The sequence below is a fragment of the Chaetodon trifascialis genome, chromosome 7 (assembly GCF_039877785.1).
Source record: "Chaetodon trifascialis isolate fChaTrf1 chromosome 7, fChaTrf1.hap1, whole genome shotgun sequence".
In the NCBI taxonomy this organism is placed as follows: Eukaryota; Metazoa; Chordata; class Actinopteri; order Chaetodontiformes; family Chaetodontidae; genus Chaetodon; species Chaetodon trifascialis.
The window spans coordinates 26,903,505-26,929,533 of NC_092062.1; the positions used below are offsets into that span (position 1 = coordinate 26,903,505).

At 43.9% G+C, this 26,029-nt stretch overlaps 3 protein-coding genes across 4 annotated transcripts; 2 read left to right on the plus strand and 1 right to left on the minus strand.

Moving 5' to 3' along the window:
* Positions 1-1,020: 1,020 nt before the first annotated feature.
* Positions 1,021-5,758, plus strand: LOC139333999 (m-AAA protease-interacting protein 1, mitochondrial). The gene is made up of 5 exons (XM_070966727.1): positions 1,021-1,568; positions 2,266-2,337; positions 2,481-2,607; positions 3,194-3,338; positions 5,281-5,758. Exons 1-5 carry the CDS (start codon positions 1,164-1,166, stop codon positions 5,363-5,365), a joined length of 834 nt encoding a protein of 277 aa, XP_070822828.1. The 5' UTR covers positions 1,021-1,163; the 3' UTR covers positions 5,366-5,758.
* A 4,416-nt stretch (positions 5,759-10,174) lies between these two features.
* Positions 10,175-14,459, minus strand: efhb (EF-hand domain family, member B). The gene is made up of 11 exons (XM_070966212.1): positions 14,391-14,459; positions 14,098-14,157; positions 13,800-13,943; positions 13,421-13,598; positions 13,089-13,199; positions 12,814-12,943; positions 12,663-12,740; positions 12,515-12,573; positions 11,748-11,975; positions 11,189-11,370; positions 10,175-10,321 (listed from the first exon to the last, which is right to left on the minus strand). The coding sequence occupies exons 1-11, from the start codon at positions 14,457-14,459 to the stop codon at positions 10,175-10,177; spliced, it is 1,386 nt and encodes a 461-aa protein (XP_070822313.1).
* A 515-nt stretch (positions 14,460-14,974) lies between these two features.
* On the plus strand, positions 14,975-23,529 carry rab5ab (RAB5A, member RAS oncogene family, b). 2 transcript variants are annotated; one of them, XM_070966213.1, is made up of 7 exons: positions 14,975-15,168; positions 15,965-16,100; positions 17,518-17,744; positions 18,948-19,099; positions 19,917-20,039; positions 20,298-20,391; positions 21,633-23,529. In XM_070966213.1, exons 3-7 carry the CDS (start codon positions 17,579-17,581, stop codon positions 21,746-21,748), a joined length of 651 nt encoding a protein of 216 aa, XP_070822314.1. In that variant the 5' UTR covers positions 14,975-15,168; positions 15,965-16,100; positions 17,518-17,578; the 3' UTR covers positions 21,749-23,529. The 2 variants fall into 2 exon arrangements, with proteins under 2 accessions (XP_070822314.1, XP_070822315.1); XM_070966214.1 differs by lacking the exon at positions 15,965-16,100 and having other exon boundaries at positions 14,978-15,168.
* The last annotated feature ends 2,500 nt before the right edge of the window (positions 23,530-26,029 follow it).

Genomic DNA, 26,029 nt, shown 5'->3' on the forward strand with positions numbered 1-26,029 from the left:
ATGTAAAAAGCATCTCAGCTGACACACATAATTACTGTGATGCGTCCCGGAAAGGTTTCCGTGTCTGAGCGCAATTTCAAATAACCGCGTGCCGCGCTGCTAATTATTGATCAATAAAATTAGTTGGGAGAACTTCAGGTGGGCGGGGCCGCGCGCAGGTGTATGCCGCGTGCGTGCGTGAGTGCTCGCGCAGAGTGAGTGACCTGTAATCACCGAGAACAGCGGGGACTTAATGATGTTTTGGTCTGCTGATCAAATTTCACATTTTCGCCCAATCATTTTGGGCACCTGCGCAGAAAACAAAGTCTGGGCGGAAACTGTTGGCCCGCAGGCACAACTGGTTCTGTGTGCGTGCGTGCGTGCAGGCGCTTTCCCTGGCTCCTTAGATGTTCTCTTATTGTGTTAATAATGCATGCGCGACAGACACACTGGAAGTTTGTTTTCTACTTTTCTCATACTTTCTTAACACACGACAGGCGGATAAATGGATATTTATCTCCCTCTACTGGAGTCTGACAGTAAAACCACTTTGCTGCCTTTAAGTGCTGTCTGGAAGTTTGAGCTTACTCCACCATGAAAACAGAAAATCAAGTATTTGGCCTTTGAAAGCTTCTGTTTGACTTTATTTTGGACCTGCTGTGTACAGGGGCTGAATGGACGAGAGGCAACACGTGACTCATCCTCTCAGAGCAGACATTTGTTTTCAGATGTAAATGTCAAATGTACATTTTAACATCTGACCTCCACACCTGGTCCCATAACCTAATTTCCCACTTTTTCCGACTTCTTCAAAATCAAATGAAGCAATCAGCAGCAGCAATCTGTTCATCAACGATGTAAAATGTATTCAGAAAAAATACAAAACTGAAAATAAAAATACTAATCTAGAGGACAAAGACTGAAACAGCTCTTCAATCAAGAGAAGAGGAAAATAAAAACCACCTTGGCTCTTCATAAAGTCCTCCATATGTTTGATGCAGCATTTCCAACGGTACCTGAAGGCAGCAGTCATGTGTGTATACTTCGTGAACACGATAAGGATTATGGGTACAGCATGGGGTGAGTTGCGTAAGTAAACCAAAGGCAACTGTGACTATGGACGCTGTTTCAGCCCCGGTCCGTGGTCCAGACACCGCCCGTAGCGCTGCGTCCTCCTCGCCGTGATGCAGCGCATCACCAGCCTCGCTGCATGCCGGGAGCTCGGCGGCCTCGCGGCGTGCTCACCCGGGGTCCGCGCCTGGAAGAGGGGCCCGACCTTCAGCAAGCAGCCGGCCGTGCGCCGGCAGTGGGCGCAGGGCTGCGTGCGTCCTCTCTCCGGGGAGCCCGGAGCGCAGGGCCGGAGGATGTGCCGGCGGAGGGTCGCGTTCGCCGCTCAGAAACACAGACTGCTCAGCTCTCAGCCTGGAGCCGACGGGCCGCCCGGGAGCTCCGACGGTCACCCCGCTATCTCCGTGGTCGGCATCCCGGACCCGATCACGTGGATCCGATGCAAAGTCACTATATTTCTCATCAAAATGTACTTTGATGTGGACGTCAACTCTGAGGACTTTCACAGGGGAGTGAAGCAGGTAAAGGCCCCCACCAAATCCCGCTGCAGCTGTAACAAACTGCCCGGTCACATTTGTTCACATGAGCCCGCTGAGAGGCCTCATGTGTGCCCCTCAATGTCTCACTTTATGTGGCAAACGGTTTGAAAGCTGCTGTGATTCTTCAGATGTAAATTAAACCTGAAAGGCTGATATTTTGATAGGAGCACCAGAGGTTTCATAGAGGTTTCTGACTGAACAGAAGGTTGTTGGAAAGCAGGAGGGAAGAAGCAAAAGTACAGTTTTAAGCTTTTAATCATCAGTAAATGCAGTTTTATCCATCTGTAATTTAGTCAATGTCATAAGCAAATGCTCCTTTTGAGAAATCGGTCTACCCTCAAGGCTTTCCATCACAGGACATGATCTTCATCAGCAGATGGACTTGTCTTCCTTGTCATGGCTTTGTAGGTGTTTAAATAACATTTTTTTGAGTGCTCTCTGGCTCAAAGCTGAGGTTCTAGTCCTTAAAGTTCTCCAGACATAAATAATGGAATTCAATGTCCAAACATTGTGTTTTTGGTGTTTCCTGTCTGAAGAGGAAGCCAGAGGTTCCCAGCCTGCTTTAACTGCATCACAGTTAACCGTCAGATGTAAGGAATGGTGGGATTGACACAGGGCTGTGACATCATCCACCACCATGCAGGAAAATTAACCACCTCTTGTTCCTTGCCCGTCCCAGGCTTTGGTCCATGTCTCCGACCTGATGTCCAGAGGCAGATACCACAGGCTAGTGGGGATAGTGTCCAACGAGGTAACAAATCCTGCACATGCACAAACCGACACGTGTTGATAAATTGGACTCTTTTTGGGCATTGTGGTCATTCTGAGAAAAGAACATCATGTACACAGCAGAGAATTCAGCAGCGTCCCGTTTAATCTCCTCTGTCATTTCAGATGATAGAGTATGTTGAGAAGACGTGCCGGACTCTCACCAACGCTCAGAGGCAGCAGCTAGCTGTGAAAATGGATGATATCATATTCATGCTGCCGGAAGACGTGTCTGTCGTCTTCGATCAACATGGTGAGTTTCGTGCGATGAGGCTTCGTGCAGGTCACCGACAGGCTGAGGACGCTGCATCACTGAAGAGACTGGGAACACATCACGGTCATGAAGGTCATGAAGGTCCTGAAGCTGTCCGTCCTCCCTGTCCGTGGATGGACTCCTAACCTCGGTGTCAGAGCTGGAGCCTCTCTGTCAGGTTCACACGGTGCTGATGTGAGCCTCCCTGCACACATTCCGGTGTTGAGATCACAAACGTCTGTTTTGCATTTGAGCAGAAACCCCGATCCCAAAAGTTAGGATGCTGCGGAAAACCTGATTTAAAAAAAAAAAAACAAAGTGATAACTTGCGAATTGTTTTCTGACATAAACTTAACTGAAAACAGCACGAAGACAATATATTTAATGTTTGACCTCATGGGCTTCATTGAAGAAACACTACATGTCCTCAGAACCTCCTTTAAGGTGTCCTCCACCTCATCTGAAGAGGACTGTAGATATAACTGCCAGCTCTCAGGTGTGATTGTGACATGAGCTGCTTTTAAGACTTAATTTGCCCTTGTTTATGATCTCTTCTGGTCTCTGATGTCTGTCCTCGTCCTTGCAGGTAGGAAGCTGTGCTTCATCGTCATGAGGTTTTGGATCCTGTCCACACATGATGGCCCTGATGACCCTGAAGGCACGAAGATCTTCAAAGTGGCCTCTCGTGAAGATGGCGGCCCACAGAAGAAAATAGTGACAGCGGTCTATGAGTAAGCGCTCAGCTTGTCCAGTGCGCACATCAAACGTACCAAACGTCCCTCATTCAGCTTTGACATGTTCAAATCTATTTCATGCAGTGTGTTGCTGGCTCTTTTTTTACTTAAAGCTCATAATTAGCTCAGATGTTATGTGCCAAAATCTGTGTTTGGTTTATTCCTCTCATATAGAGCGTGCAGAATCGCAATTAAAAGGTACAAATATTTACTTAGAGAGATAATTATATGTTGGCAAAAGCTCAAAGTTACCTGCGGGCTTTCCAACATATGGCATGTCTGTTTTTGTTGGGTGGGCAACAGAGCCACAGCTGATGGAGGCAAGTTTAATGTTTTTCAAACACACGTGTAAAGGATCATTTTGGAGAAATGTTCTGAATGTGTGGGCGGATGAGAGTTCATCTAATATTTAATGCCTCATTTGGGAAAACAGTGAAAGTGACGTATTTATTTCACTGGAGGACTCTGGAGGACTGCCACTGATACACTTTAAAGTACGAAATATTAATAGAAGAACAGATCTGTTTGGGAGAATAAATAGAAGCTGAGGAAATATTCACTCTAATATATCTGCATGTTCACGGTGAGGCTGAGTGGCACGCTTCCCGAATAAGTGATCATGAATGTCACATCACACACACAGCTGGCCAGTGCAAGTAGTGATGTATTCGATCCCTGTCAGACACCCGATCCGTATTTCAACGTGATTTCCATTTCGATCTTTTGTTTGAATAAACACCAAAGTCACTTTGAGGGAAAAGTCCCAAAAGCTACGTTACTTTGAACACAGCACAAGTCTGAGCTGAATGCCGTCAGATTAACATAACGCAGAAAAACGTTAAACGTGAATTTCACGGGAATAAAACATGAAAAACCTCAAACTTGAGTTTTCGTTAAAGTGATTTTTCCTCTCGCGGTGCAACTGGGACAAAAGTGGCCCGTGACCGTGTTTCAGCTCACTCATAATCAGACCAGCTGTCTCCCTCTTTGTATCTAAAATTTCATTCATGCCAACTGGATGGGTGAATTTCTGAGTATCCAGCAGAACGCGTCACTGGAAACAAAAAGTCCTGTCAGGACGTCTTGTCTGACAAAGGAGAATCGGCTCTCATCCCGCGAGAGAACAAAAAGCGCTCTTCGTCCTTGATATCTATTTAACTCATCACTGTTCTCGGCTGTGCCGCTGCTCCGTCTCGCACGCCAGGTGCCGGATATCATGCGAGCGTTATTGTGGCGCTTCACTGAAACGTCCTGTCGTGTCATTAACGTCAACAGTTGCCGGTTTCCTCACGTCAGCAGCTAAATGAAGCCAGAAATGTTGTGTGCTCCATGTCTGAGAAGGACCTTTGACTGTTTGTCCATAAGTAAAGATTATGTAAAATTCTGTGTCTGCCATCATTTCTTCTGATTCGGGTGTAAAGCGCCGCTGATATGATTTGCTGCTGTAACAGGAAGGGGAAATAATTTCGCTCCCAGCACATGTAACAGTCAAAGCCTCTTTCCGTTTCCAATCGGTAATCCGGTTAGTTGCTGGACACATGGTGTGGCGACTCTACCTAATGCCCACCTATCTAGTTAGCCAGATTGTCTTTTCTATTGTTTCAGGTCTTAGGATTTCCTCTGAAAAAGCCTGTTACACTTCAAGTGTTATCCCAGAGGCTAGCAAACAGACAGTTTGGCAGGATAGTGACGCTCACGGTTTCCAAGGTGAGACAAGAAGTTAGTTTGAGCCGAGTGTTCGTCAATCCGCCTTTTCCTCTCGGAGTTTGAATACATTTGTGATACTAAGAAGAATTTAGGATGCTCTTCTGAAGCTCTCATGAATTTTCAATAGAGGAGATGCAGGGTATGCATGATTTACATCAGTCTGGGGAGCTGTTTAAAATGAGAGTAAACCAGCGTAGCTGCTGTCAAACATGTCTTCCCGTTTTCTCTCCAGGTTCCACAGAGAGCTGACGAGAGGAGCCTCTCCCGACTGGATGGTCACCACTGTTTGGCACTGGCTCTGGAAAGCAGCTGAGTGATTGGGCTCGACGCTGCAAGGCCATTTGTCAGTCACCAGGACACAACAGGGGAGCGGTATTTGGCTGAGTTTGCTTGTCCATGAACATGAAACTTGGCCAATCTGCTACTCACTTTGGATTGCTGGACGGACGCAGAGCTCTAACACTGAAGCTGTGCACACAAGTGACGACCTCAGAACTTTAGAAATGGACCTATGACTCTGATTTGAAGTCAGCCTCAGACCCTCAGATGCCTTTAAAGCCCATATTTAAAGTTTATATTTAAAGTTCCATATTTACTTTAAATATTATGAGACCACTGTTTCCAAAGTCAGGAATGAACTGTGACATTTCTCTCTGTTTAGTTTTTTTAAGCCAGTATGTTGCATCAATAAATTGCTTGATCATGGCACCAAACTGTACCCCTGACCCTTTAATTTACACGTGAAGTCTGCCGTACCCCCACTCACAATAAACACTAACGAGATCTCCTCCACACACCAACAGTATGCCTCTGAAGCTGCACTGAGAAACGAAGGGACTATGCAAAAATGATTGGGGTGGTAAGGGGAGACAGAACCTTATGTTTCACTTTGTAAAGTAGCAAGACCCTCCCCAGCATTACGCTTTCTTCAAACCCTCTGATGACACAGAAAAAACTTCAACAGCCTCTCCACAACATGTCAGCATAATGCTTGTGTTTAACTGTGTACAGACCGAGCTGTTGTCTTCAGCATGGCACAAATGAAAGATGTCTTTTTTGATGCTACTAATGAAGTAACTATCAGCCGTATTACTTCTAATTACGGATGAATTCATGCTCTCCTCTTATAATTGTACAAATCTTTACTTTGCAACAGTTTCTCACCTCAACATCAACAAGCTAATGTAACAGCTGTCCTTGTATCCCATAACTGAATTCTCTGCATGTGATTCACGCATGTGATTTTTGTGAGAGGCACCAGGTGCTTCATTAGCCCCCAGCTGAGCGCTGCTGTGTTCGAGTTTTCTCCATGGGATGAGAGGGTCTACACGACTGCAAGTTGCTGACTTTTATCACATCTGCAGCAGTGTCTTGGACACTCGGGTGAGGAACAGAGCTGTCAGCTGATAACCACCTGGTGGTGAGGTGGATCGGGGGAGGCTGCCAGACAGACCTGGTGTGGTGAGGGTGAACATGAAATGTCTGGTGGAGGCCCTTGTCTGTGAGGTCTTCAAGTCCCATCTCTGTGAGAATTAGTCAGGGGAGGTCAGGAAACAGAATCTGAGTGTGCCGTATTTAGAGCCTCCATCGTGGCAGTGACTATTAGGAGTTGCAGAAGGTCATTGGTGCCTGTTGTAGCAGCAACCTAAGAACCCACTGGTGAGGGAGGCCTTTCTGGCTCGCTTGGCCCAGGGGTCTCCTAAAGCAGCAGACAGGTAGTGAGAGACCAGAAGGGCTTTGGCTTTAATGCCAAGCAGAGATGTGGGGGGAGTTCAGGGACTCTGTGGAGAAGGGCTTTTGGTTGGCTTCAAGGAACATCTGGGAAACTGTTGACTCAGAAACAGGAAGATGCTGTGTTCATTGGGAGGTGGAGAACGGCTGACCTGGACTGGGGATACTGTGGAGCACTGGAAAGAGCACGATGAAGAACTTCAGAACCCGACCAACATGTCCTCTATAGAGGAGGTGAGAACCAGCACCTCCAAATCTGAGGCCATGGAGCGAGTTGCTCGCCCACTTATGGGCACAAGATTTGGTGAGGAGCTCAGACATCCAAAGGGAGCTTGGAGTAGAGCAACTGCTCCTTTGCGCTGCATAGATCCAGTTGAGGTGGTTCAGGCATCTGATCAGGATGCCTCCTGGACGCCTTCCCTTGGAGATTTTTTTTCCAACTGATAGGAAACCCCGGACTAGACACAAAACACACTGAAGGAATAATACATCTTATCTGACTTGGGAAAGCCCTGGTATTCCCCAGGAGGAGCTGGAAAATGTTGCTGGGAAAGGGACGTCTGGACTAGCAGGCTAAGCATGCTGCCACCATAACCCAGCCAGAGAAAAGTGGAAGAAAATGGGTGGTTGGATGGATGAATGGATGATTCATCAAACATAGAGACCAAATATATTAGTGTTGTGGCACTTGTGATAACGAGCAACAGGCAACAAGATAATCCATTTTCCATAGTAAGCAGGAGGATGCGCATATTCTGGTACATGGTTGTCAAGAAAGTACTTTATGGATCAACAAGAAATCACAACACAAGTCTTATACCAAGTGAAAATAGTTGTATTGCATCGCTGCGAGCAAGAGTGACAAATTCTACCAGAAAATTCCCCACCCGTTTAAGTAATTCAAATGCAGCCTGCGTGTGAGCCAATGGTCATTGCCAGAAACGTGTCACTTGTCAAAACCATCACGTCTGACAGGCTCTTGAATGCTGCGTATCATCCCATTCTGTTAAAGCTCGCTGCAATATTATTAATGTTGACAACATATCTGACAAACAGAGAGGATTCTGTCATTAGCAGCCGCTAATTCATGCATAATGAAATACGCTGAGGATTATTTTAATTTTTGCTGCATAGTAATATGTGGTCTGTGGAACTTTGCGTGGGGGTTTTTTGGTTCCAGTGGAGCATCTCGCAGAGTCCTAATGAGATTAAATGAGTGCGGTTAGCTTAGCACATGTCAATATGCTCATGGATATGGTGAGAGCACATTAAACAATTTACCACGCCTGTGCATCACTCAGTTAAATGGAAATTAACAAGAAAACAAAAGCAAGTGGTGAATGTACAAAAAGCTAATGGGTTTTCTTATTAGTTATTTTACTGTTTTGTAATGTTCTGACGTGGATCAGTCGAGGCTACGTGCCAAACTGTTTCATTAATCTTGTTAGCGAAACAGATTGCAAACAATTCCTCATACCTCTTTGAGAGTCTGCATGTCTGTATGTCTACATGTGTGTCAGCTCCAGGAGGCCATAAATTAATTGTGGTATCTCTGTCAGACTCCCATTTTAAGGTTGATTAATAGAATTACAAGATAAATATGCTTGGAAATCAAACGTAATACTCAGGTCTTTCACCAGCTCAGAAACAGTCACATCGGCTGTTATTAGAGAAATCAACGTAACATTTAATATTGTTTCACAGCAGCTTACTTGTACCAACAAAAGATGACATGTTGCTTCCAACAAAAGAAAGGTGACATGTTGGCATGACACATGAGCCGTTTCTGTGCGTGATTTATTTTTCATTTATTAGAGAAACTGTTTCTCTATAAGTTGACATGTAATAGGGATAAAAACCTATTTTGCTTGCTGACATGTTCATCTCTGAATTTGTAATATCAATATTGTGTCTTGTGTTGACGACTGAAGACTTATAATTGAAAGTAATACTAAAAAGCCTTTTAAAGTTGATGTACATGTGTTGTTGTGAAACTCACTCTTTTTATGCCATTCAGTCTCGCATGTAGAAGATTCTCAAAATGTCTGAATTTTCGAGCCAGACCAGGGACAGACAAGTTGAAACAAGTAGGACTGACACTACTTCAAAACAATCAGTGATCTCAAAACCAAGTCAATCACAGTCACCAATAATGATGAACACATTACGCTTTGTTCAATCAATACATGTGTTTCTGTCATTTCCCTGCATGCTGATGTGCCCCCTGCTGGGGGAGAAAATATGAAGCTGGTCAGCATCAGCTGGACTTTACTGTATGTCTAAGAAGAAAACACACCCGGATACCTGACAGATATGTCCTCTTTGAGGAATTCTAAGAACAGTGAAGACAAAGTTTGTGTATTGTTTTAAAGTGTGCTCCATGATGCAAAATGGCTCCTTCAAACACTGGATTTACTACATTTAATAGGTTGTTTGTTGCTGTTACAATGACAGAGATAAAGGTTGAAGGAGCAGTTCAGTCTATATATTAAATTGTGTAGCGTGTACAGTATGTCTCCTCACATTACCCTCTATTGGTTGGACGCACTACCAGGAACTGTCAAGCAGCTTGCAGTGAATTCTTGAAATAACAAGAACAGCAAAAATCCAAAAGACCTTCATCTAAAAAATAGGTCAAGAGGATGTTCAGAAAGAGGCTCATGTAATGAAAGACATTAGTCTCATGTTAACCATTCAAAAAGGGCTTCATTTTGCGGTGCTCTCTCTCTCTCTGTATTTAATATTTCAGCAGATTCATAAACACGATCATGATGAAGTAACAGTATGAAATTAAAGGTCACGTCAGCTGAATAGAAAAGCAGAACAGTAATTGAATTTGCCATTGCACAAACAAGTTCCGTGCACTGTATTTAGTTAGCTCACCTACCAGCTCAGAGAGACTCGACTGGCTCAAAAAGAAATTCAAATTTAACACGTTAATGTAGGAATGCATCATTTCAGCAAAGCTCAAACTGAATACTGAGTTTGTTCATTCAGATCCCAGTCGCTGACGCATACGTTCACATAAACAACAGTGTGCTGACAAAAAGTGTTTTGTTGGTCTAGAACTATTAAAATAATGTGGTTTGGCTTTTGTTGCTCTTTAAAAACACTTTCCTTGACTTGAAGGGTACTGAGAATAGTCGTGTAAACAGATTTTTGCATTCTGGTTGTCAAGTGAAAAATGTGTAACGGCACATCCACCGCATACTTCAGATGAGTGTTTACTGCTGTGTGACATTTTGGGCTGCAGAAATCCATTCTTCATTATGTCAAAAACTCCCTCCCATCAAACTTAAACGTCCTCAAAGCTTTCACCAGACAGCAGAGACACAGTTCAGACCGACACAGACGTGTGATGAGGAAACACTGTGCCGCTAAAACCACCTCGAGTGCTACATTGCTTTTATTTCCTTGAGTGCGTTACGGAAGTTTTCGACACAAACCTCCCCTGCTGGATGCTTCATGGACGCCAGTTTCCAGGCCTCCTCGAACGTCGCCTCAGAAATATTCACACCCACATTTCTGAAGATCTCTGCAATCTGCAAAGAAGAGGGTGAAGAGTATCAAAAACCTATTTCACGAAAACACAGTCAAGTTACAACTGAGAGATTTTTTATCTTTTATTTTTATGTAACTGCACTGAGGCCACGCTGCAGCAGAGGGAGACTTATAATGACCAATCTGGAAAAAGAATCTGATTATGAAACAGACTGGTGAAGGTGGAAAAGTTTTCTTTGACAAAAGTCAAAAGAAAACAACAGATAATCAACAAATAGAAAAGAGTGAGAGTTCGGCAGAGAGGGATGACAGAGAATGGAGAATTGATTCTGCAGGACTTGTCTGGTTTACCAAAACAAAGCCTCATAGCACATTCGTCACAGGTGGACTCTTGCTCTTCTACGCTCTCCAGTCAGAGTTGAAATTTCAGTGAAGTTAAAGAAGTTCAGAGGCTTTCTGAATATGTAATAAAGCCCAAACAGGAAAGACTCTCCGCTATATTAAGCTTTTCTTCAGCACCCAACCGTGCATTCAGCCTTGAACATCACGCCTGCTATGATGTTTCATGTCTTGCATCTCATACAGAATTTACATGCTTTTAATAAACAGGATATTTTGAAACCATACAGGAAAACTGGGGAGATTCTAACTGTCTGATGTCAGACAGAGCTGACAGTAAATATGGGCGTACTCTGTTATAAGTTGCATTGGACAAAAGAGTCCGCCACATGAATGTGGAGTATGCGATGGAATGAAATACCTGGAGTGGAACCAAGTATAGCTAATTAAAGATAGCCAGGGTTCATACACACTTTGGCCAGTGACGATGACTCAAGATCGAACTTGTCTAACACACACACACACACACATATATATATATGAATGTAAATATATATTGTTGAGCATACCTGGTTCTTGCTGCGAGGACAGAAGAGGTTTTCCTCATGAACACCCAGAAGAGCATAAACTGATGGATACAGAAGATCTCTAACCGTGGACATATCACCGTAGTTGGTCGTGTCACTGACTCTCCTTATGCGTGGAGCTGGAAGGTCAGAGCGCACTGACGGGATCCCGAAGGTGTGGCCGCCTAGTTGAAGAGAGACCACATGATGGGTAAGGACTGATAGGAGATGGGAGTATAAAGTATTGTATATCAGTCATTTCATGTCTCCCGCGGTGTGATTCCACACGTCGTGCTTGTGTCATTAGGGAGAGTGTCTGCATATTGCTGCTCTTGGTTATTTTACCATTGACCTCCTCTCTTTCCTGCACTGTGAACATTCTGACTCCCAATTATAGCTGTCACTCACAAATCCCTCCTTCTGGGTTTCAGACTGGGAAGGAAATAGTCAAATATTGACACTACAATTATTTTGTCTTTCATTTCATCCGCAGTTCACATGTGCACATATGCTATTTAGTGCGCAGCATGCTTATCACCACACATCTCTATTTTTGGCCTACATGATGTAGCTGGACCTTCAGCAACAGCCCCAATGAGGGAAGAGGAGGTCAGGAAGTGGTCTGGGACTGCCCTGGGTTGGCTCAGGGTCCTGGTGGTCTTCATTGCGGTGCCAGGCTCAACAGGCTCCGGGTCCTCAGGCTTAGTCAAGGCCTGAGAGGCTGCAGGCTGTGCTGACTCGGACAAAGGCTTCCTCTCTATGCCAGCAGGAGCCGTGCTGGTCTGACGCTCTGCAGGAGACACGATAAAATGAAAATTATCCAGGAAATGAACCTCCACATGTAACGTGTACATCAGCCTTAAATCTTAGTCACATTAACTTGCATGATACAAAATTTAATGTTAGTGTTGTAGTCTGAGGTACCATGAAAGATAAATCATCCGCCTGCATTTGTAATTCAGTATCTGAGGCCTGAGTGGAAATAAATGCAGAAAAATGTGGATGTGAAGCAGAGCATTTCTAGAAAAGCATGCCGACGTTAAGGTTGGACAGCATCTTTGATCCGTTTAACTGACAATTTGTCATAATGTGTTGCTCTTGGCTCAGCAGAGTGGATTATATTATAACACCTGTGCAGGTAGCAAGCCAAAATGTCTGATGGCTTAAAACAGTTCCAACATGTGGATTTGTATATAATATAATCATTTTTTCCTTCAAAATTTCTGCTTTACTTGATAGTAGAGAGACACAGGGCACTGGATTCAAACCCAGGCCAGTGCAGGGAGGACTCAGACTTCATATGTGGAACGCAAAATCTGCCAAATTCACCTGGTGGCAAGAGAATTCCAACGGTGTGATGTGGTGGACTTTCCCAGGTGTTTCCTCTCCTGAAGCGATGTGATTAATAAGAGAGTGACGGTAAACATGAGTTAGTAAAGTATGTACAGAAGTCACGTAACATGTGACAGAAACTTACATGTTCGTTATTCCGAGATGTAGCGCCAACTTCTCCCTGTTCCCAGATCTCTTCCAGACCGTCTTTGGATTGTAAAACCTGTGGCAAAATAATATGCAGTGTTATGAAAATTAACAACAAAACACTCGTGTCCACCTGTTGCAGGACGTACTTCTGTGTTTCCCCGAGCCAGTGGAGAGTTTTGCCAACATTACGGCCGTCATTGAAATGAGGTGTGAGGATCCCAAACACGCTGTCTTTACTGCAGTGAGTCCAGTTGTACTTCCTGTCAATTTGCTCACCTGGAGGAGGAGTGCAAGGGGATTTCATTGTGGTTAAACACAGACATTGCATTTCAAAATACTCAACAAGACAGACAGACTGATAAAATGTTGGTAGTAACAGTAAAGGCTTCATGCATAATATACATTTTTCCACTCTTCTTACCAACATAATGGGCGCTGTGGCTGCGCATTTTAGCCTCATGTCCCTCCTGAGCTTCCCTCTCCACCTCCTCTGCGGTTTTTGAAGGGTTAATAATGTCACGCACAGTCAAGCCTGGACAAAAACGAACACGAGACACTCAAAAGAGAGGAGGTTCATCATTTCAGTAAAATGATTCCTACACTTATGATAATTATTTAGAAACATAAAACACAAGATTTCCAAAAAAAAATCTTAACATTCTGAGGAGCAGTAACATAAAAACAAGTAAGCTTATTATATTTTCTTCATTCAAAAATTGTTTCACTCGTGACCTTATTTGATGATAAACATACCTCTAGCTGTTTTCACACCAAATGTAGTTTTGTCATTATAGCAGGTGGGAAGTCCAGCGTGCTGATCATGGGACCTGCCCAGCGGTGCTTTTTGATTCTTGGCGTACACTGTCTCACCGAGCTCTTGTAACCTCTGTTGGAACCAGGTCTTCTGAGGAGGATTCAGCAAGCTTCCCACCTGTTCGAACAACATAAAAATTAAGGACTAGTTAGCTTGTGCCATAAACTAACACAGTGCTAGCTTACATTACATGGTGAACTATGGCAAAACTGCCACTGATTATTATTTTTAGCAGTAGAAGAAGTAGGGTAATAAATTATTTACTGTCAATACTCTTATTTGCTCTTTAACCCACAAGGCGGTGTGTGTGCTGCTCACTGTGTGGGACGTTTTGGTGCTAATGCCATGAACAAGGGTGCCGGCAACATCTGGATCATCTGCCTTCCCTCGGTGCACTCTGATGGCCCCCAGCTCTGGTTGGGCGCTGCTGCGGAATTTCCTTACCCCCGGCGGGGTGGGGGGCTGAAAAATAAAAAATGTTGATAATGGCACGTCATCATCTTTCAGTTGTGCCAAAGCAGCCAGAGATAGACTGCTCTACATACATAAAGATGCAATATTAAGCACCTAACTACATCCCACTGTCAAAAGGCTCACACGTGAAAACTGAACTTACCCCCTCCACTTCTTTTAAGCAGGTCTCGACCCTGTCTCCTTCAGGTATTAGTTTTCCAGCCTGGTGTTAAGATTAAAAAAAAATAATAATACAGTATCCATCCTAGAGTACCCTACGGAACCCCCTTAGACCCCTAGGAGAGCAAGAATTAATAAAATACTCTCATAAGGGTCCAGGGGGCTTCGTAGTATCCGCCAATAACAAAGGTTCATTTAGCTAAAATGCTCCACAGCTTTAGGCTCTGTACAGTAATAGTAAGCTAATGTTAGCTAGCTAAGCTAAAGCTGAATTACCCTCGGTATATTTGGACCTCTGTCAGTATCAGTCAGTTGGTAAGAAGTATGTCCGTCAGTCATATTCATCTTGACTCCACGTGCAGCAGGTACAGAGGCAGTCCTTGTTCTTTTTTAATCACTGGCGTTCGTCTTCTCTACCTGTGAAAAGTTTTTAACAACTTTCTAATTAGTTGCACGAAATTCTTCCGTCAGACGCTGCTAGTGCACCTGTTTGAATTCCGTTGCCTAGCAACACCAGTCCCCTCAATTCAGTGGAGCTGTAATGTTCAGGTTTAATACTTTTCAGGGGAATGTGAAATCATGTCAGCTCATGGTGACGGAAATGTGACATTTGTATGACGAAATTATGTGAACTGATAACGTTAATCAGTGAGAAATTTGACAAATAACGTTTTGTTTTCTTCAAATCCATTCCATTGACGTGGGAAAAATTACCTCTTTTCGGGATAATGTTCCGCTGAAACTCTTGATGTTCTTTCTTTACTGTTTTGTATTTCTGTGGAAAAGCACGTACCAGTAAATTAGGAATAAGTCCTAACATATGATTGGTCCGTCGCAGCAATACGTAGGCGGATTGTCAATTCCAGTCATACGATCTGTCATCATCGTTCGTACAATGCGAAAAGGGAAGTTGAAAGAAGTGGGAGAGGGACATCGCGGAGTCTTATGAAATCTAACGTGATAGTAGCTGGCTGGGTACGCAACACACTGTGAAGTACCACAAATATTGTCCCGGAGACACCATTCACTACAACTAGCTTCCTCTTTCTGCTAGGTGAGTAGCTAATATTAGCGATAGCTAGCTAGCTAATAGCTATCCGGAGGGCTCCTCCCGATGCGGCCACAGCTAAACAACGTTCGCTTACTGTGTTAGCCATCCAAGTGTCTATTATGTGGCTAGCTAACGTTAGCTAGCCGACACTGGAAGGGCCAAGCTAGTTAGCATAGTACGTTAACGTTTGTTCGGCAGGTGAATCCGGATCAGTCGTCACGTTTAGACCATTAACACATTAACGTAAACCCACCTATGATATAACAAACAACTGTGACTCTGTTAACTCCACTGATTGATAAGGTAGATCACTAAATGAACGTCATGCAGCTAAGGTTAGCTAGCTGTCACTAGCTGTACACACCCAAAACTGCATCATCTGTCTTGGTATTCTCAAACGTTGTTTAAATGGCGTTTAATATCAGATCTAGTGTGTATAAGCTTGGTGTGTACGATACTACCCAAAATGAAAGTAACGTTACACAGGCTAAAGTATGCTTTCTTCTAGGTAGAGATCGGTTTTGGGCTAAACATTTTGAACTTGCTATGTAAGCTAGCTATGTTGCTAACGCTAGCAGTCGTTACTCTGCTAATTCGAGCCAGTCAACAACAACATAGGACGTTATTTGTGGTTAACTGTGTGTCGTAATGCGATTTCGACGAAGCTGACGGTAATTATTTTTGGACTGATGCTCTGTGTTTACTCGGTTGGTGGCAGTGAGAAATGTCTAAGTTGCACAGAGAATCTGTTGTTGTCTAGTTAATATGGTTGGTGTTGTTATTCTCCTTGAATCTCCAGACCGGCAGATTGGAACCTGGAAGTTAACTTCACCCAGAACCATTTTCCCACCTCTGCGCCCAGACCGTGCCATACTAATCCCCGTTGCGACAGCGTGTCTCCCTTAACTTACGGCTACAGACGGGAGTTGCTTGAGGTTAGTTGTTGCATATTTTCAGAGCTCTACCAGTTGATCAACTTTTTGTCAAAAGAGAAACTTTGGCAAGAGAAGCAGCAGTTCAGCTGCCTTTTATGTCACTTGCACCGCCAAACCTTTTCTGCCTGACAGAAAACTGACTCTCGTGACGGTATCTGCCAAACCCTATCATATTTTTGCCATACCTGTCACAGTCAGCTACAATTTCCTCAACTCGTCATGGCAAGCTACCAACTATTGTTTGGAAAGGAAAGAAACTGTGGCTGGTGAAGTGAAACCTGACTCGGTATGTAGTGAACGACAGTAAATTTCCCTTCACGGTCTTTTGTCATTTGCGACACTTTGGCCTCCAGGTTTGGACTGTTTATGTTAAAGAAATATTGTCAGAACAGCAGCATAAAACTATAACATTGAAATTCCTGAACATATACCCCTGTCTACAAATACGGCGTAGCAGTGACTTCCTAAATGTTCTAGTTTCTAACAGATGACTTTGCTTTTCAGTCGATTGTTTCTGAAAGCATGTATTCTAAAAGTACAAATAGTTTGTCATAGTTTTTCTCAAAAACCAACTGTTAAAACAGGGTTTGGTTGTCCAGGCTTTATGTTTTCTGTGTGCTTCAGACACAATGTTTTAGTCTAACTGTAATTTCCACCAGACGACTTCTGTCTGCGAGACTAGAATGGCAGGAGTGCAATTCCACTCCATCTCCATTTCAGAAGCGTATTTACGCTCTGCTCCACGGAGAATACGTGCCGAGTCTATATTTGATGAACAGTGCATTAATCTCACAGAGCAGATCGAGCCAGACAGAAGTCAGACACAGGAAAGGTGTAAAGAATCCATTAAATAAAAAAGAATAACCAAAAAAAAAAAACCCACCCTGTGCAGACTCCTGTTTATACATCAACAATAAATGTAGTCAAAACAGACAAAATAGAAAGCCTCTAACTACGAAGCCTTCTTGCTCATGTAGAAGCACAAAAATCAAAAATGACCAAAGGAACGTGATCTGAGCAAGACAGCAAAGCTCGACAGGCAAAGCGCTCCACTTCTGAAACGACGCGTGGAGGATGGAGCAAATACACGATGCATACACGATGTCACAGATACGTGCCCAGTGGAAATCTCGGGTCAGACCCATTGATCTATGGAGAAAATACTTCTCTTATTTAGCTTTAAAACAGAAGGTAGCAATGTAGCAACTGCTGTATGCTACCAGAAGCTGCAGCTAAATGATTTAAGAAATGATCAGTAAATGTTTCACCTGTTGTAATCATGATTATGCACAGTTGCAGACAACAAAATGCCAAATTATACGCTTGAGTTTCATTGAAATGAATTTCAGTTTAAACCAAAATGATCTCCCAGCGTTGATTTTTTTCTGTGACACGTCATTTTCTCTCTCCTGCTCAGGTATTCTCCCCAGTTTTTCGCAGTGCATCAGCGTCCAGAGGAAGAGACCGGACAGTGTGACATGGCAAGTAGAGGCGGAGCTACGCGGCCCAATGGGCCAAACGCAGGCAACAAGATCTGCCAGTTCAAACTCGTGCTTTTAGGAGAGTCAGCCGTGGGGAAGTCAAGTCTCGTACTTCGTTTCGTCAAGGGACAGTTTCACGAATTCCAGGAGAGCACAATCGGAGGTATGTATCCTCACGGGGCCATGTCCTGGCTTTTTTCTGCAAACGGGCCCTCAAAACTGTATGCAAGGATTGATATTAGAGCAATACTTTTTCTAGTATTGTATTTCTAGTCTACCTTCTTGTCACAGAGAGACTTGCAGTGGATCACACATTGGAATAAGCTCTGAAAATCAGTAAATGGATTACAAAATGTGACAATAAAATTAGTCTTTGTGGTGTCAGAGTATAGGAAGTATCACTAAGAGCAGAGGAAAGGAGTAAAGTTTAACACAGTAAAGAGATCATGGTGGCACATAAGTCTGTAGTCTGTAGTTTACGACTGAGGATGGAGAATTGTGAGTGTGAAAGAACTACAGAGCTGTAGATATAAGAAGGTGAATTCTTGGACATCTGCCATTAGTTCCTGGTATGTCCAGCAGCCTCTGTGAGGTTAAAGAACTCTGTCACTATTTGCATAATATTCCACTTATTGCCCTTTAACAAACACACTACTGACTGGATATCATATGCTTATCAGAGTCTTTCCATTTCATTACTTTGCTATTTATACACTCACCTTAGATCAAATAAAAACATTGGTACACTTGTGAAATCCTAGACAGCACTGATCATAGATCACAGACAGCACCGATCACATGAACTAAATAAAGGTAAATAAGGTAAAGTTACACCTGAGCTTATCTGTCCAGTATGAATCAATATGTGTTAGTATGCATAACAAAGTGATAGAAACAAAATCAAAAGAGAGTCTAGATCCATGACTGGATCCATGACAGTCGACAGAGACGGCCTGAAGGTTTGTGAGCTGGTACGATCTCCAGAATGACAAAAATGAAGTTGCACTGGGCAGTTTCCAGGTGTGAATATGTGCAACTCACCGAATATGAACAGAGCATTGCTAAAAATAAGAGCATTGCTGTCAGTGAAGCATCGCAGAGTAAATAAAGGCTGAAATGTGCTTTTGTGAATCCCACCCTACTTTAACGCCTCAGCAACCATCCAGATTTCAGATGTTCAGTATGAAACGTGTTTGACATTACCGGGGGCCCGATTTCCCAAATGTGGACCAAGTCAAGCAGATAATCCTCCTGTGTGTGCCTCCAGCTTTGGTCTTAAGTTGTTACTTTCACAGCAGCACATTTTGCGTAGCTCGGTGGCTACAGCCCCGATCGTCATCCGTCCCTCTGCTTTGTGCCCCCGCAGCTGCCTTTCTGACTCAGACAGTATGTTTGGACGACACAACAGTCAAGTTTGAAATCTGGGACACAGCTGGTCAGGAGCGCTACCACAGTCTGGCTCCCATGTACTACAGAGGTGCCCAGGCAGCCATTGTGGTGTATGATATAACAAATGAGGTGAGTCAGGTGCCAGGCTTTCTATCATGTGGTTGCTGTCACAAACGCTGTTTTCACTAACCGTAGCTGGAACAACATTGTTGTCAGCGATGAGGAGATAGTGGGGGGTTTCCATCGGACATTTAGTACAGTCAAGTCAAAAAAAGAAACTTATTTTGCTGTCTTGACGAATTAAGAGATGAGTCTTAACTCCAAATGAGTGACTGCACTCAAAAATATGTATTAATACAGTGTGTGCTGAGAGATTTTAATTACAAAGAGAACACATTGAACGTGGGCTCATTAACCTCCACATAGTCGACATATTAAACAGCGAGTGTCCACTTTTCTCGGTCTTCACACTGAAAACGCAGCTGCCTTTAAGACGTCAGTGCTTATATTCTATTTGTAAATTGTGCCTCAAAGATGGGCTGCGGTTGCTTGGTCGTGTAAAAAAGTCAGTCACAAAAATAGGATGAGGAAACCGTTAACGTCAGCTTTGCTATCAGTTGTGAATGCTCCTCAGTGTCAAAGCCAGCAGCAGTTTTGTCCACACTAAAAGAATAGAAGAAGAGGAGTACAGGCATGTAGCCCACGTATAAAAAAGTCTGTGGTAAAATATGTGTGTGACAGTAGAGCACGCTGCTGCTGTTAGTCGACCTGAGCTGAGGACATTTTCATTTGTTTCATATTCTTCAGTCTCTATTCTGGGCCTTGATCAAAACATGAGCAGAAGCCTTGCCAGACGTCGTCTTTCCGTCACATGGATCTTATTGTTATTTTCACTAACTGAGTCACCCCCCCACCCCACCCCACCCCGCCCTGTTTTGTTTGCCAGGAGTCATTTGTACGGGCGAAGAACTGGGTGAAAGAGCTTCAGAGACAAGCCAGTCCAAATATTGTAATAGCTCTGGCTGGGAACAAGGCTGATCTGGCAAACAAGAGAGCACTGGACTTCCAGGTTTGTGTTCTTTAAATCGTCATTGTTTAACTGGAGGACGTTGTGTCGTTGTTGAAGGCTTCATTAAACATTCACAGACTGATGAGGCAGAACGACAGCCTCTGATTGGTCCTCATCCTGTCTGCTGCTTCAGACGCTTTGTTTCCTCCACATTCACTTTTTTCTTTTTTGTTTGTCTGCGTGTGTTTCTGCCCATGCAAACTGTGAGGTTAGTTTATTTTGACTAATGATTTGCTGTTGTTGGTTTTGCTTTCACAGGATGCACAATCATACGCAGATGACAACAGCTTGCTTTTTATGGAAACATCAGCAAAGACTTCTATGAACGTGAATGAGATCTTCATGGCCATTGGTAAGTTTCTCAGATATCTTCAACTCCCAGATCTTTTCTATATGAAGATTTGAACAGTTACCATGTGACATAAGCTGAAGCAGATCTGCCTCTGCCTGCCCTCCTGTCAGAGCTCTGATCTCTGACCAGCTGGGGACAGTCACGGTTATGTTCTGTCTTACCTATAGCAGCACATGTTGAAGTGCCTCTGAGCAACAATGCAGACTCTGCCTGCTTTAGTGGTGTCCAGGTTTAGTTGATTTCACAGGTTTACAGGTAAATGGAAGCTATCTGAATGTGCAATATTAAGGTGGTGCATTGTTTACCAGTTAGTCCATCATGTGTTGAAGTTAAATGTCACAGCTGATAATGTACTTCCCACTTTTTTTGGAGACCTCCTGTTGGTTGTTTTGAGCAGTGTTGTGTTTGATCAGACCTCGTCCGAATGCACTTTTGGTCTCCGTGAAGTGAGACACTGTGGCCTTTGTAGAACGAAGCACCTGAACTGGGAAGTTTTGGCTCGAGCTGCATTTGAGCAGCACTTTTCTACCATAAAGCAATCACAGAGATTTGTTGCAGAGCGAGGCCTGTCAGCTCAGTGTACAACATGCCAGTAGAGAGTTTGTCCACAAGAGAGCGCTATCGGGCTTGCTCAGGACACATCATCGTCTCATTTTCTTCACAAAATAAATGAAAACCCCCACATTGCACCCACACAGGTGTTTTCACTTGTGTTGCCTGATTTCTTATCAAGCACCGATTGTGTGTGGGTGCGCGTGTTATTCCTCTCTTTTATGCCTTTATTTGTTGTCATAAACTAATGTCTCCAAATGATTATGTACAAAGTATCTTAAAGAGCAGCTGAAGACCCTGTTTTAGCCTGAGCATGACTCCTTCACAGAATCAGAATATGCCTTCAAACCCTCCTGCTCGCCTCTGTTTGAGCTGCTAGTTTATCTTAATGAGGCTTCAGCAGGTGCGGCAGATGCGATGGAGAGTGACAGTCTCAACGTGTTTCAGCAAATTACTACTCCATACTGTCCACACTGATAACAGGTGATTCAGAGTCCCAGAGAGCGCCACAGATTTGTCACAGGGGGTTTAGAGGGCGAAGATACTAAAACTGCGAGTAATGAACGCTGCAGACTGAGTCCAGGGTCAGTGACGAGTGTCAGGAAGGGACTCAAACAAAGGCTTTTAGTGTGACGCTGCGCTTTAGAATGAATTTCGCCACCACTGATCTTGTCGCCGTGTCACTGCAGCAAAGAAGTTACCCAAGAATGAGCCTCAGGCGGCCGGAGCCAGCAGCGGGCGGAACCGGGGGGTGGACCTGACGGAGACGGCCCAGCCCACCAGCCGTCCCTGCTGCAGTAACTAACCCAGCTCTTCCTGCTCATCGCCCCCCCACACACACACATAAACACATGCACACACACCCTCTGCTCCCCCCCGCCCTCCTCTCAGCTGAACAACACCTGGACATCTTGGCTTCCTGACGTCGGACCTGACCGTCACCCTCACTCCCCTGGAATAGCTAAAAGACTCTGTATAGCTGCATTTCTAATACCTTTTGTTTTTGTTTTTTTGTTGATGTTTTTTTTTTTTTTTTAACTTTTTTTAAGAAGTGTATATCAGTATAATGGATGCATGTATCACTACAACGCCTAAAACAACACATTTTTATCTCTTATTCAGTTGTAAGACTAACCCCATGTCAGAAAGATGAGCGAGCGAGACGCCTGTGAGCGTGTGATTGTGTCGCGTGCGAATTTCCAAGCGTGATGAGAAGGCGTAGCCTCATTTGTCACTCCACAGGGTCGGCTGGATGTTGCCTGATAGTCTTTGCGTGCGGGTTAAATTATGCCCGCAATCAGGAGCAAAGCAAATTGTTCCCATCTTGAGACGCCTGGCTTCCCGGACCGTCTGTCGTGAGGCATCAGCGCGTGGAGAAGGTGCCAGGAAAGGACTGCTGCGCAAACCAAGAATCCCTCCCTCCTCACATCTGTTACACAAGACGACATCTTCATCCAAGGCTCTTAATGGAAAGTGCGGAAAATAAATTTGGTACTGTCCAGTTTTTTGGAAAGGTTGGATAATGCACACAAAAAAAGTCTTTTTGAGAGCATCGAAGACAAACCGCATCTGGCTTCCCATCATGTGCGGCCATCTGTAGAGCGATACGGGCTTGTCACGCTGCCATACATCATATTGAACAGCGAGTTCTGGAAGCGCGGGAACATCAGGAACCAACACCTTCAGGCCAACACGAGGCCGGTGTGACAGGATTTTTAGATTTGGCCTGGCTATTTATTTTCGTCGAGTCCATCACAGAAGTCCCACGTTAAATTCTGACCCTGATTTGGCCTCACGTGGAAAAGAAAACCAACAGGAAACTTGAAGACTGTTGAACATCGTGCTTTGTGAGATGTCTCGCAAAGACTTGAACATACTTCTGTGTTAAACTCTTGTCTTTGTTAACCTGCTCTGTTTCTGTTCAGGCCAGTAGTCGACCTGCATCAATTCGGGGGATCTCAATCAAAGGGGGGATTGTTTCTAGAGTAGCGTTCAGACGGCACACACAGAAATTTGGACTACTACCATTATCACAAGTCTGTGGAAAAAAATATACTCTAATGTTGTTATAGGGTGCAATGTTGCAATGTTGTCTTCTTCCTCCTTTAGTACAGCTTGCAGAGCCGATGAGCTCACCAGGAAATTATTTAGAGATTCCGAACAATTGTACAGTTCAATATAGGTCTGCTTTTATTTTATTTTTATTTGATTTTCATCCTCGGCCTTGTCGCACACAGGTCAAATGTTAAGCAGTGGTGGTCTTTTTAGGTATATGTAGTGTTATTAACAAACTCCCTCTCTGGTGTCTTGTTACTTTTCTCAGAAATGGTCCATGGTCATGTTTGAAAGGAACTTTTATTGCATTGCACAGTGTTGGTCATGTTTTAATTAATGACTGCCCTTCAATTTTATATGACAGACTGTCTTGGACTTGCTAACCTACAGCTATAAGCAGGTAGCATAATTAACCTTACTGGTGGTCTCTCTTACAGCTCAATGAATTTTAATGATAAAACAGCATTACTAGTGATGGGCTGATCAGTTTTGAGTGTCTGAATACAACTTAATAAATTCAATAAAGAGGTCTCTTGTATGCCTCCTTGCTCTGAATGTCAGTGGCCTCACATGAAAGAAGTTTTTTTTTTGAAAGATTCTGCTTTTATTTAAACCACATTTCAAGTCCTGAGTGGTACACACAACAAAACACACCTGAGAAGTTTTTCTTTGATTCTGAATACAACTGATGGATTCAGGTCACGTGTACGAATCTGAGACCACAAACTCTGACCTCATGGTGGCGCTCATCTTCTAATACAATCATTTCATGCATTTCTCTGTGTTATATCACTGAAATGTTTAAATATTTGTGTTGTGGACTCCTGATTGGCCAAAACAATGTGAAATAATGAAATGCATTTTTCGAATTTAAAAGACTATTTAGATGAAAAAAACAATCATTTAGTGTTGAGCCTCTGCAAAGAAGCTGGTTTTTAAATAAGAATGGTCAGATTTGTCATTTATCTCCAAAAATACTGGCTCCTACAATACCCACAATGCAACTTGAGAGCTTCTTTTCATTCGTCCTTGCCTGGGAAACGTCCACATCTTTCAGTCTCTACATCCCCGGTTTGTAACGTAGACTTCCTGTTAAAAATGTGCCGTCTCAGAGCCGATGACCCTGCTGACGTCAGCTGTTGCCAGACGTTACACATCCATCTGTACAGGCTGAGTAATCGCTGTCCACGCTATGATTGCACTGATCTTAAAGTCAATGTGTTTGTCAGTTAATCAGTAATGAAAGTAGCCCTGAGTTGCAGCCCTGCTTCCACCCACACCTTCACTCTCGTGGTCGGTCTCTGCTGTCCGTCCCGTGTTCCTCGTCCATTCCCACCGTCCGCCTCCTCTCTCAGCTCTTGGCTGTGTTCCATCCCGACACTTCGCACTCTCCTCATCCTCAACGCCCTCACGAGATGAGTCATCTGAACTCTCGACCGGCCCCATCGCACGTTTGGCCAAGAGTCAAACCTCTGAGCAGAAATGATCTCCTGCTCCTGTCAATTACAGCACTTACAACCTCATTAACAGGAGGTTCATCCAGCACCGCCCACACGCCACTGCAGGCAGAAGACAAAGAGGAGCCGTGAGGGTGTGCAGCACAGGGATCAATAACCGATTACACTCACGGTCTTTAAGGAGGCCGAGACCTCTGAGCGTTGATGATGTCCCTCGCTCAAACAGCGCTGTGTATTAAAGTGTCGGATCACCAAAATTACAAAACATTTTCTGATCTCTAGCGGTTTTTCTCATAGATTTTTGCCCGGGGATGTTTTCCATTATACTAATTTAATGGTTAGGAGATGTAGTTCTTCAGAAGAAGGTGGTCCCTGAAAACAATTCACGTTGAGGTCTGGGAATTATCTTGACTGACAGGTTTCTGAAAGGAAAACTTCATCCACCTCAATTGAATTAGCGTGGCAACATAAATCAGGACCTGGAAAAATAAACGCAAACCTTCTGGAGTTTTCCATCATCAGCAGGCAGAAAGCGCTCAGAAAAGATGAAATGCAGCTCTCCATCTGCCGATGAGGCTGGTGATGTGATACGATCAAACTCCACAGGACAGCAACCAAACGGACCTTGTGGTGTTTCCTCAGCTGCTGCTTCCATGGGAACGAATGAACTTTGAACCTCAACACCAAAACTGTGGATGGAGAAAAACCACGAGAGAAGGAACGAGTGAGAAATGATTAATTCATTCTTTATTTTAGCCGTCTCTGCAGTGTGCACGCACATGAGTTTTAATATGTATATTTTGTGTCTGTAATTTGGGTGAACTGGCCCTTTATGGCCGATGGAGCCTCCATTTTTGGAAATAATTGTAATATTTCTTAAACTTTGTGCAAATGTATGAGAGTATACAAAAGTATAAGAATACTGTGTGCCATGAAAAATTCTTCTCCACAGTGTTGCACTGTAGAAAAAAAATAAAGCACAGTAAAACTATGTAAAACAGCACACGTTTTAATGGATATTAGCATATGTTAGCAAAAATAACAGCAGGTTTGTGATGCTGTGATGGGTGACATGGTGGTAACACTGTCGCCTCACAGCTAGAAGGTCCCGGGTTCGATTCCTGCCTGGGGCGCTGTGGGCGTCGGGGGCGTGTCCTCCACCATGCCTTTGGTGCCTGCTGCTCGAGGAAAGGGCCTTTCTGTGTGGAGTTTGCATGTTTTCCCCGTGTTCACTCGGGGTATCCTCCTTAAAAAAACCCACTAAAAACATGCAAGAAGATCACCACCTGACCAACGGTGACGACAAAAAGAAAACTGGGTCCCCGGGTGCCGGTTGGATGGCAGCGCACCGCTCCTGGTCTGCCGCGGAGGAAGGACGACCGGGAGGGGTCAAAAGCGGAGGACAAATTTCACCAATGCATGGCGTGTGTGTGCATGTGTGACTAATAAAAAGGGGATCGTCCCTCTGATTCTTCCTCTTCTTCGAAACATCATCAGTGCTGTGTTAAATAATGCTGCAGTTCAATAGTCTGAGCACAGCTGAGTGACACGAAAGGTTTTTGTTTTAATTCTCC